At 42.1% G+C, this 12,830-nt stretch overlaps 1 protein-coding gene across 6 annotated transcripts in view; it reads left to right on the top strand.

The window, feature by feature from the left end:
- Nucleotides 1–12,830, top strand: part of Glut1 (Glucose transporter 1) — a 217,106-nt gene that overhangs the window by 188,418 nt on the left and 15,858 nt on the right. Inside the window, exon 15 of one of the 6 annotated variants that reach the window (XM_089582390.1) lies at nucleotides 8,259–11,499. The exons of the other annotated variants lie outside the window; for them this stretch is intronic. Coding sequence (XP_089438516.1) covers nucleotides 8,259–8,278 — 20 coding nt within the window. The 3' untranslated portion in view covers nucleotides 8,279–11,499. Of the gene's footprint in view, nucleotides 1–8,258; nucleotides 11,500–12,830 lie in introns of those variants that run through there. 6 annotated transcript variants of the gene reach the window in all.

The raw sequence follows: 12,830 nt of genomic DNA, 5'->3' as shown, positions 1-12,830 counted from the left end.
GATCTGTTTGTTGCTTAGATTTTTTAGTTTTTGTTATAGTTAATATATAATATGTATTGATCCTGAGTTGAAATATTTGGATATATAAAAGAGCATAAGTGTCTTTAGTGTATTAGCTGGTTCATGAACAGTTAAATGAATATTTACGCAGTGTTGCTAGTGTTTCTGATGTTCTAGCGAGGAATTTGTGCATAAAATGAACTGTAACTAATTCCTGATGTCTGCAGTTCTTGCACGTTGTACAAATTAGGTGGTGATAGTTTGAGCATAAAATGAGCTGTAACTAGTTCCTAATGTCTACAGGTCTTGCACATTACAGTCAAACCTCGTTACGACGAAGTCTCATTTTGCGTGGAAATTCCTTCGTTATATCCAATATTTGTTGTAAAAGTGCACACTCAAATTCCCACAGAAAAGGTCTGTTAATAAACCCACGTAAAGGGCACCCTAAGATGGAAAGCACAGAGTTGAAAAAACGCACCATTTTTTAATTTAAAGCGTTAAAGCATGGGTTAAGCATGTGAAACCTCACCTTGCATTTCGTACTGGAAAGAAAAAATGAGCACACAAATCTGGATGGTGGCCACACGTGAAAACTGATTTATTAAAAAAATGACGTAATCTTCGTTGGGCGGCACTTCACACTATTTGGCAGGATAAATTTCTCTACAAAATCAGCACAGTGCAGCGCTTTCCAGATGTCAGCTGATTTGGCCATGGGTAGGTTCTCGAGGTGCCTTCTCAATTTCCTGGCCTTGTTGGCAGCCTCAGCACTGCCTGCTGAAAGCTCGCTCTTCACCTTCTTCTTCGCTTTATTCTCTGCTTGTAGCATCATCTGTAGGACAATTTCTTGGTCGGTCAGTTCGGGTGCCACAGCCATGTTGTCGTCTGCACAGGTGATTTCCTCGAACATAAATGTTCCGAACCGCCAGTTGACGTCATGTCGTCTCGCTGAAATTGTCCACTTGAGGTTCAGGATCGTCGCTCTCAGTCTCGCTGCAAATGGGGCTAGCCCAGCATCGACAAAGAAATTTCTCACTGTCAACTGCGTCACTTCATTGTCCAGCATGTCCGGCATTGTTTTCAGGTTTATGGGCGTTGATATGCCCCTGTCTGTCAAAAACGAGCTACGTAACCAGTCACTTTCTATAGCAGCATTTCAGAGAGCAAATGATGCCCCTGTCTAAAGGCTGGAGCACAGAGGTCGAGTTTGGCGGCAAGAAAACTAAGGGGACCTCTTCAAGTGGAACAGACACCTAATGAACAGAGCAGTTGTCCAATATTAGGAGCACTTTGCTGTGCTGTTCTGCTATGTCTTTGTCGAAGGCCTTCAGCCATGCTTCAAACAGTGGTGATGTCATCCACGCCTTCTGATTCGAACGGTAGTCTGTTTGCAGGTTCCGGGCGTTGCGCAGGCACCTGGGGTGAGCAGGCTTACTGATAACAGTTGGCCACCTTTTGTCTGATCCATCCATGTTTACACAAACTACGACGGTGACACGGTCTTTGCTTTTTTTGCCTTTGCGACACAGTTCGTTCTTTGCAGCGAGTGACTTTTCTGGGAGCAGCTTAAAAAAAAGCAGTTTCATCCACGTTGTACACATCACGCTCCTCGTAGCCTTCCAGTTGCATGCGGAAGCTTTCTGCACACTTCTTGCAGTCCTCAGCGTCAAGGCTGCTCCGCCAGACAAGGCATGGCAAACAATTTGATGACGATCATTAAATCACTGCAGCCAGCCACTGCTTGCATGAAAGTCATTGTGGCCTAAAACGAAAGCAGGACTTCTCGCCTTCATTTGAAGGACAGCACTAGACACAGGCAGGTTGCGCACTCTAACATGCTTAAACCACACAAACAAGGAATCTTCAACATCCTGGTAGTGACAAAGCCTTACACACTTCGTGTTGTTCTTCGCGGCACCTTCAGATTCAGATTTTCAATCTTCTGCCCTGCGCTCAAAATGGTAATCGCAACACCGAAGTCCACGGCAATGTCTTTTTTCTGCGCTCACTGTCAACCGCCCTGAATATCTTTATCTTCGTTTCAAGCAAAACTGCTTTGCGTTTCAGTGCCACCATGTTGCGCAACGTTAACAGAATGGAATGCAGAGATAGCGTGTGCAGGTTGGCAAATGTGGCGGCAGGAGCGAGCGGGTGGTGGTTCAGTCATGTGCCAGTCACATGCTAGGCAGCCATCAAAAAATCAAAATTTTAGTATTTTGGATTTTTTTTTGGCTTGTTTGCGCATTTTGAGCCGTGTGAATACAAAAACTGTTTTGTTATGACCGCTACAGTGTCAAATTTTGAATTTTTCGTTTCGTTATACCGATAGAACTCTCATAGAAATAAAGCATGGCTGACCTAACTTTGCTTTTACTTTGTTGTATTTGATAATTCGCTGTATCTGTGTTCGTTATAATGAGGTTTGACTGTACACAAATTAAGTGTTGAGCATAAAATGAGCTTAACTAATTCCTGATGTCTACGGTTCTTGCAAATTCTACAAAGTAAGCGGACAATTTGACACCAACCCAGTTGAAAAAAAATTCCATCACTTTTCACATTCCAATTTTCACATTCCAATTTTCGCAATCAATTTTTCACAATCAATTTTTCACAATCAATCTTTCACATCAATCCAATGCATTTAGGAGAAATCGTCGTAGCAGAGTAAATTTTAGAATGGGGGATAATTACCAGTAGCATTGGAACAAGCAGAGCCATTTGGTTACAAACAAAATCTTTGGGGTACAAGCACTGAACACAGCCTCTACCCAATTATTTATTGATATGAGCCATCCAGAGAATGCTGTCCAGATGTCAAGTCTTCTTGGCATATATTTTTGTGAATGCAGCTGGTACTTATTGAGGCAGGCCAGTAAATGGCTTTCATTGCTGCAGAGCATTGTGATAGATTGTGTCCACAACACTTTTATGGAGTGTGTCACACTGTCTATAGAAATGTATTATGGCTTGATAGTACTTTGTAGAGTCTGTACCAGGTCATTCTAAGATGTAAATGGGCAGAATGCACATACAGCATTGTGCATCTTTATCGTGAAGACTTCAAAAAATTTTCTTGCCTCAACCGCTGGCTCGTTTGCAGTGAAACTGCACACAGAGCTTGCGTATTATGGTAACTATTGTATCGTAGCAAGTTTGGGAATGGTACTTACTTGGTTGAGCCATGCATGGTGCAAAAGCATAATCATCTGCGTCGAGATTGGCGAACCGAAACCCACAGTTTTTGCTGAAGGGTGGCAGTAGCGCCATCTGTCTTCTGCAGTAGAAAGCGTCGCAAGGAATCGAGGCGAGCGTTGCAAGGAGCGCGGGCCCTTTGAATATGCCGTTCCGGCCATTTCGTTTACTTCAACTGGAGCGCTTCGAACATTTTCGGCCAACTGAGCAGAAAAAATGCCAGAAACAACTATTTTAACGAGGCTTTATCATTAAAAGAATATTCTTTTGGCATCTTTTTTTTTTCTGTCGAGTGATTTTATCCAATTCAGCTTGTATCATCTGCTTTCATGGCTCTCCTAAAGCATCGGAGGATGACGTTGCGAAGTCCTGAGCTGGTTTTTCTTGTTTAATTTCATTGTGTGGTGCAAGCTTTTTATTCTTCACTGCTGTTCTGACGTCTTTGTTTCACTGTGCTGTGGTGTGCTGAGGTGCGGTATGCCAACTTACAGTGCAAATGAGAAAGCAGCGGCAGTGGCGTGGCTAATTGAGACAAACTCAATTCACACTGTCCGCAAACAATTCACGGTGAGGTTTCGGCGGCGGCCACCATCTCACGCAGCCATTTTGAAATGGCGCCAGAAGTTTGAAGACATCGGGCCCGTGACTAGGCAAGTAAGAAAAGATAAATCAGAGACACACCGTGTAATCGGTGATGCGCTTGAGGGCGTCCTTGAAGCCAACCCTCATATGACCTGCACCCGTGCTGGGTTTATGTTCGGCGTAGCCCCATCGACGGTGAGCCGAGCACTTAAAAGCACAAGGTGGCGTCCATACAGGGTGCAGGTACACCAGAATTTAAGCCCCGCAGACAAAGCCCAGCGGGTTTCATTCTGCCGCTCAGAGCAGCAGAGGGTGGCAGCAGATCCTGGACACCTCGATTTTTTGCTGTTCAGTGACGAGGCTGTTTTTCACCTTGATGGCCAGACAATGCACGCGTTTCTGGGCGAAAAACAACCTGCATTTCACTCACACCAGGGCCGTGAACTCACCACGCACTGTTGTCTGGTGTGCAATTTGGCAAGAGGGAGTGGTCGGCCCGTTCTTCTTTGAGGACATCATGGCAGCCGACTCTTATCTGCGCCTATTGAAGGAAAAATTTCTGCCGGAGCTGATGCAGTACCACATGCAGCAGCAGGTAGGCATCTTCCAGCAAGATGGCGCCCCTACACACTACACAGCCAAAGTTAGGAAATGGCTCAATGAGGAATTTCCGGGCTGGTGGATGGGGCGTGGGTCGTCCAATATGCCTTGGCCACCGCGATTGCCAGATTTGACACCATGCGATTTTTTTGTATGGGGATATATCAAATCGCGCGTCTACAGGGCTGGAAGCCTTCGCACTCTTGAGGAACTTCAGGAGCGGATAAAGTAAGAGTTCAACACAGTAAGCGACGACATGAGCACTGCACTGTTCAACGAATACATCACAGGCTGCAGCAATGCATAGACGCTGCAGACGGCCACTTTGAGGATTGATTGCTTTGCAGCCTGAACGTCTTTTGCTTTGTTATCAGGCAATGTAGAAGCACGAGCGAGTTGGTGGCAGATAACTTTTACAACAGCACCAAACACACACGGACACCAGGAAGGGACGTACATAAGAGCGAACGTCATGCAATGCCAGTAAATTACTGTTTCTTTCAGCAGCTTACACCATGCTTTTCCGACGAATGAACGCCCAGCGAGAGGAACAGCTGTTCTTCGGGTCTGATGTGTGTATATTTCTTTCATTGGGTAAATGATGACAGATAAACCTTTAATTGGTTTTACTGTACTGTACTTGAAAAATACTAAAGACATCGCAAATGCCCGAACGGCGTATTCAAAGGGCCCGCACTCCTTGCACTCGACAGAAAAAGAAAAGAAAAAGAGGCCACAAAAATATTCTTTTAATGGTAAAGCCTCGTTAAAATAGTTGTTTCTGGCATTTTTTCCACTCAGTTGGCCGAAAATGTTCGAAGCGCTTCAGTTGAAGCAAACGAAACGGCCGGAATGGCGTATTCAAAGGGCTCGCGCTCCTTGCAACGCTCGCCTCGGTTCCTTGTGACGCTTGCCACTGCAGAAAACAGATGGCGCTACTGCTGCTCTTCAGCAAAAAAACTGTTTGGGTTTCGGTTCGCCAATCTCGACGTAGATGATTATGCCTTTGCATCATGCACTGCTCAAACAAGTAAGTACCGTTGCAAAACTTGCTACGATACAAAAGTTACCATAATACACAAGCTCTTTGTACAGTTTCACCGCAACTGAGCCAGCGGTTGAGGCAAGAAAATTTTTTAAAGCCTTCACGATAAAAATGCACATTACTGTATGTATCGTTAGCATGTCTCTCTCAAGGAATGAGGTAGGCTTCATAGTGAAACTGGCATAGCTGTGACAGAGCTTTAAAAACATTTATTAAGTACATGAAATGACTAGTAATTAAATAAATTACATCATGATTGTCTAACTGAACAGAAAAAACAGCTTGCCCATTGCAAAATCAAAGTATAAAACAATTTTAAATCTAGGACTTTCATAAGAGCCATCCACTGCGACTCTAAAGCACTAATCATTTTAAATTTAAGCCTATTTGTTCTACAGAAACGGGTGATTACGTCTGACTGTTAATATAACATGAAGCAGTTAAAACATTAAAGAATGGTGGGAACGTAGATTTCGCTGCATGTTACCCTCTTGAAAGAAGCACTCTTTGTCATGCCTAGCTGACGAGAGCAAATAAATTTGGAAATATATACACTTGCAAGGTCCAGAAGAAAAAAAAAATAGACAATGTTGCTTTCAGTTTTGGATTTGAAAGCTGTCTGGCAACAACTAACCTTGTTGAATCTTTAGAGAATCTTTCATGTTGAATATGCAACTGCAGAACAGCCATGAAAAATTTAGCAGCTTGTGTTTAAATGATGACTTTTTCTAGTTTCTACTCTAGGCTGTAAAAGACCAGTGAGTAGTCGTCATGTGATGTGCAAATCTTCACAAAACTAATCTGGGTCTTCTCATCTTTTTATTTGCGTGAGCTTTTGGTGCAGTGTTTGGCAGCCATTTAAGGAATTGACAGTAGAGGAACAGGAGGAAGCTGTACGTATTTGTGTGGTAAGATTTACCATAGGTGGTGACAAAGCCAGTCTGCCAGACCATAGTTGGTGGAAATAACGACTCTAAATACTTTTCTCTTGGTCAGCAAATCTGTGTATTGTAATTTGGGGTGTATGATTAGACCTTATTGTTGTTTGCACTCATTCTTGAACAGCCATATTTACAAAAATGTTAGAACATAATTTGCATACTTATACAAAATGTTCCACTTTGTGCAGTTAGCTGTATGTAATGGCTGTGATATGCTACAACACATACTTAGTGGCATTGCAGTATGTCATGTTTACTGAGCTCTAACAGGTCTCCAACTTGAGCATGCCTGGTCTTCACTATCGCTGAGAAATAATGCTTTGCTAGTTCTAGCTTGTAAAAGTAAAAATTCTAGCGCACAAGTGAACATAGAAAGAAACAATACTTGTGCTCATTATGCCGAACACAAGTACAGTTCTTTCGTACTAAATGAAGTTCTTTAGACAGAGCCATCCCTGCCTTCATCTTCAAAGGCTAAATGAAACAGTTTGGCCGCCTAAAGTGTTCTTGTAACACACACATCTCTAGCGTCACCCTTCCCTCTGTATCTGGAGTTTCTCTGTCTGCATTGCTCCCACCAGAGATGCAAACAAACCAGCTTCCCTTGTATAGCCGGTATTTCCTGAGAAAAGGTCTTCCGCAATTAGCTTTGGGACTCAAGGCTACACCGCTGCACAATACACACCTACTTGATAAACACATTGATATACTATACACTTGAAATGGTATATTTTTATGGAAAGTAGCAAGTCTCAGCAATTAAATAAGAACATTTTTGTAAATATGATCCGAGGCTTGCCTTTCTTTTGTTTATTACGAGTTATTTTATTAATTAGTTTTTCCGCCTTTCCCACTTGTAGCTTCTTTGCCATGCATTTCAGTTCACTGAGACATTAGTCTTTAAATCTGGATTGTGCATAGCCATTGCGCATATTCTTGAACATTCATAATTTCACCTCAATAGTTCATTAAGCTTGCCTCGTGGTTTAAATATCAAGATTCTTTCCTTCCTTTACACCTTGTCAATGCAAGTGCTGGTGCTTGTTTTAATGTTTGGAATGTTTATTTTATTTTTATTGCCATTTGTATACATCCTATGGCATTTTCATTCTAGATGCTTTGTATCTAAAGATAAAAACTTGATGGAATTTGGACACATGGAAAAGGCTGTTCATGAGCCTTTGAAAAATTGGAAATTTTTTAAAGAATGGCAAGGTTGATGTACATCAGATGCATTTTACTTAACATTTCAATTAATCAGTATAAAAAAAGTGTTGTAAGATTACTGCTGTCAAGTATGTAAGAATCCCCTGTGCAGCTACATTGTCTTGCACACTGTGCCTCTTCATATTAGCTTCTCATTTTGTAACAGCATTTTACTTAGTTACTTGCAGCTTCTTAAATTGGCTGCATCTGTAAACTTTACACACAATTTATTTACTTGAGTATGATGCTGTACTACAGTTTGATTTGTACTGTTAAAATGAAGCTACTTCTGTTCATGTATAAAATTTGGTGACAGAATCTATAACAGCGGACATGCAAAGGACATTAGTGATGGGTAAATAAAGTGTTGCCTGGAAATACTGCAACACAGTGTGCAGTTTTCTTGTGGGGAGCTTACATTTCTAGGTTTAATGCTTACTGATAAAGGGTTTCTTTGGTTGCGAAGATAAGTGTTTGGATATTTTACTTCTTTGTACAAGCAGGAATGAGGTAACTCAACATCTGGTATGACCAGGCGAATGTTTTGTTTGCTTTTTGCATCAGCTTGTATGTTTGTTTGCACAAAGAGCACATTTTCTTGTTTTTGATTTTTGAAATAAACTTTATTTGATTTGCTCATTTTGTTCTATTTCCTTTCTCAAGTGCATTTGTGTTTTTATTCACAGACGGAACATTCTCCGCATGATTTGCTGGCAGCACTGGCATTGAAGTTCGTTTGTCTTCCAGAAACAAGTGGCTTCAGGATGCAGAGTTTTTCGATGTTTACTTAACAGCCTGTGTACTGATTATACATGTGTGGACTACGCCTTTGAGAAACAAGTATGCTTGTAAAGTAGTGTTATGTTTGGTTTGTCAGTACATGTTCTAGTTGTTACACGCAGGCTTTCTTTTCTAATTCAGTAGTTGTCAGGGCTTGCTGTAATATATTACTTTTGTGAGATCTCTGTATGTTTTGTGAAATTGTTAAAAACTGAAAGAAATGCATTAGGCCTTCTAAACACATTTCTTGGATGCACAGTGCCATCAGTAAAGTAAAAACCAATGTATGTGGCATTATGAAAAGCAGTGATAAATTAAGTGCTGTAGACTTGATACGACAGGCCGCCAACCTACTGAACGCTTAATTTGTGTCCTAAATAAAGTTGCCTACTACTGGCTCTGTTAAATTTATTAGGGTAGGTGCCATCTTTGCGTTTATGCAAACCTTAGCATTATGCAATGTAAGCAACATGTGACTTTTTACCTGGTGCAGGTGCAGCATTTTCCAACTCTTCACTTAATGCTCATTTAACTCCCATTCATAGAAATTTTTTTTTTCTGTGTTAACTTTGAATTTCTCTCCTAAATTCATGAGCCAGCAATAACACTTATTTGATGAGGAAAGTTATCTGTAAGAGGGAATGTCGCAGTGTGAAGCTTTAATTTTACCTTCAAGTTCATTACAAGTTGGTGCAGGCAGGTGTAGAAAATAGCATTTTAAATTTTAAAGGGACTGACAGCCAAATTTTAGGACTCCATTTTTTTAAGTGCAGTGGTGTCCAATTCTGCAACAGTTTTGTTAGAAATGGTGCAGCAACTTTAACGGGAATTTTCTGATCAGCGGATGCGCCTGTTTTTATGCATCCCAATGCTGCAAACCATGAATCTGGGAGTGCGATAATATGATTGCATGCTGGCAAAACGGAGGTACTGAAAACTAATGCAGTCCCAGGCACGTGTCAACAGTTGAACAATTTCAGTCTGTAGCATAGCTTCCATTTGGTTTTCCACACCCAAAGCTGTTGCAGTGCAGCAATGTATGCCTCATTAATGGCAGTTTTGGTAGACCGTGGTTACCAATTCAACCAAGAAATGCAAAACACTGTGGCACCATCTATTAAAGAAAGCTCGGAGCACTTCATCGCGATGCAGAGGGAGTGTTGCTTTTCATCAAAGGGTGCTCTGCAGAGAGCGTAGCCTGTAATGTATGATGAACACTTAAAAGAAAAAAAAGACCATGCACTTGACACGCAAGATTTTACCAAGACTTCATGTGGTGAGATCACTAATAATGGTTAGGTTTCACTGCAGGTTGCCGCTTCAGCTTGTTTTATGAGATTTTCAGTGACAGTTTAAATTGTTAAATCCTCCTTTCTTTAATATTACAGTGCTGGATTCTTGCAATATGAGGCAAGATCTTTTCATTTTCGTCTTAATCCTATGACATGCTTCGGTCACTTGACGGTCTCCAAGACCAGTGCTACATATTCGCATATAGTTAGTAAATCTTGTAGTAATGTTCTGGTAGTTAGTAGCAATGTAGTAATCTGATAGCACAGTATGGTAGGAGTAATATTTCAAATAGCTCTTTATTGTGACCATCTGTAAAAAAACCTTCCTGAAGTGCTGGTTTGTGCACAAATTGGAAGTGTGGTAATCGGTGGAATACATGTCAAACTTCGCTATAACGAAGTAATGGATACAATGAAGGAATAGCCATTCCTCTTGGAAGCTCCCATAATGAACCTGCGCTTAAGTTTGCCGTGTTGATTGCAACGCCTTCACACACAAGCACGAGGGGCAAGCAGTTTTCAGTGCACTTGTTGTGCTTTTCCACGCCACCTTCGTGCACTTATCAGATAGGTATGAGCTTCCGGGCTGTGTTGAAGCCACACATGCCGTGCATCACCTATCTGGGCTACGTTGAGAGAAGCTAGGCAATGAATGCTGTCAACCAAACACGGGCATCTAATCGTTCAGTATGTGCTCTCACATTTGTAGCGGCCCAAGTGGCGTACGGCAGCAGTTTTTAGTTGCCGAATGGAACAATTACAGTGCCACCTGGGTAGCGCAGCTTCCCCATAGAACACATGTACTATTTGATATCTCGTTTTTACAAAGTAAAACTTTCCTGCAAGAATGGGACATAACAAACCTCCAGTCAACGTCACTGTCCATTTCGTGCCCAATGAACAATGCCATGCAGCGCTTGTTATGGTGGCCACCCTAGCCATGCTGCGCCTTGATCGAGTTGCCAACATCACTGAAGTTACCCCATTCTTCAACCCTCTCGCTGCACCCACTGCCAGCGCGCTCTGCTCCTCTGGTTCCATGTGCAGTTTAATTTCCGTTTTCGTAGCAGGATCTCATGTTTAAAAACGTTTGACAGCGCGCTTGGCATGCTTGATGGTATCAACGTCCTGCTGATTTCACGGAGCCAAGCGATGGAAAACGAAACCGCAAAGCAATTTCCATTGACCAGAAGGTGGCCATCATGAAAGCCTTCTGTCTGGTTTGGCGTACGTATTTACCGCAAGACAATTTTGGGATGCGGGGTCTCTCTCTCGGATGCGGTCTCTCGCATGCTGGTGCCAACTGAAACGGGTACTTGTGACAAAATCGTAGCCGTGCACCCTCTTTTACTGCAGCTTGCATTAGCATCAATACCTAGAAAACGGAGCCAAATTTTCTGAATAGGTCTCTCTCTCTGTCTTCTACAATGTTATTCTGCCAAGATCTGTTTTCTAGGCGCTGAAGCCCATCCCAACCATGGAATAAACGGGCTTTTGTTGCACTTGTTAAAGTCTCCCACAACGCACATCGGCGGCACACTGACCACCAGTTGTGTTGTCCTCTGTATACAATGTGGCAGGCAAGCCTGTTGGCATGCAGAAGTTTCAGTCTAGGTCACGTATTGCAATAGTGAAGCATGGCTATAACTGGAAAATCACAGGGCCCAAATGTGTTCAAATGTGTTTATGTAATTGAGAGCTGTTTCCCTTTCTATCTTTGCTTTTTATTAAGTATGCATTGAAATGCCAAATTGTGCTACCTGGGGCAGGAGCCTCTGTCAGGCTATGAGCCTTTAGCTCCTGCTCCTTTTTTCTCTGTTATGAGAAAATGAAATAAAGAAATTCGGAGGTCGTGGGTTCGGGTTATGCCGGCAGTATGTGGTTGTTTTTTCTCTTCTGGTTTAATCTCACATTGATGAAAACTACAAATATAAAAAAGACATCCCCTATGCTCCTTGGTTTCGATGACTGTTGGTTTCCGTCAATATATATATATATATATATATATAGCATATGGGATGTCTTTTTTTATATTTGTAGTTTTCATCAATGGGAGATTAATATATATATATTAGAGAAGCCAACAGCCACAGAAACCAAGGAACATGGGGGATTTTTTAGATTTATTTATGTCGTGGTACTGATCAATGAATATTACTGAATATGCTACGCTTAAAGATAATTGATTTGAAAAGTAGAAGAAAAAACAACGACATGCCGCCGGTGGGAACCGAACCCGTGACCTCCGAATTATGCGTCCGGTGCTCTACCAACTGAGCTACGGCGAAGGCTATCAGATCTGCTTTTGAGGTATTTATGTTTACAAGTGACCTAAACTTGAGAGTGTTCATCAGCGCCACCCATGTTCTTAAGCGGCGGACGTAGTACGTCCTCAGTTACAGCTATATATATATATATATAAGAACGTGGGTGGCGCTGGTGAACACTCCCAAGGTTAGGTTATTTGTAAATATAAATGCCCCCCGAAAGCAGAAGGTTTGACAGCCGTCGCCGTAGCTCAGCGGTAGAGCACCGGACGCGTAATTCGGAGGTCGTGGGTTCGGATCCCACCGGCGGCATGTGGTTGTTTTTTCTTCTGCTTTTCTAATCAATTAGCGTAAAGCGACAACATATTCAGTAATATTCTTACTTGATCAACACCACAAAAAATAATAAATTTAAAAAAAATCCCCTGTGCTCCTTGGTTTCTGTGGCTATTGACTTCTCTCATATTTATAACGAGCCCCTCATTCCCCTTCCCTTGTTTGCTTAATTGTTTAGCGAGGGTCTCGGTTCTGGCAGCCTTGACGCCATAGGAAGCATAAGAGGGTTCTCACACAGCTTCCACCCTCGCCGTTCGATGGCGTTCTATGTTACACCAGCGGTAACTCAGGACGTTCCACGTCCGCCGCTTACGAACGTGGGTGGCGCTGATGAACACTCTCAAGGTTAGGTTATTTGTAAACATAAATACCCTTGAAAGCAGAAAGCTTGACAGCCATCGCCGTAGCTCAGAGGTAGAGCACCGGACGCGTAATTCGGAGGTCGTGGGTTCGGATCCCACCGGCGGCATGTGGTTGTTTTTTCTTCTGCTTTTCTAATCAATTAGCGTAAAGCGACAACATATTCAGTAATATTCTTACTTTATCAACACCACAAAAAAAATAATAAATCAATTTTAAAAAA

The sequence above is a fragment of the Amblyomma mixtum genome, chromosome 3, assembly GCF_055824585.1.
Source record: "Amblyomma mixtum isolate Tamu chromosome 3, ASM5582458v1, whole genome shotgun sequence".
NCBI lineage: Eukaryota > Metazoa > Arthropoda > Arachnida > Ixodida > Ixodidae > Amblyomma > Amblyomma mixtum.
The sequence above is the reverse complement of the archived record's forward strand: the minus strand, read 5'-3'. Positions and strand labels throughout refer to the sequence as shown.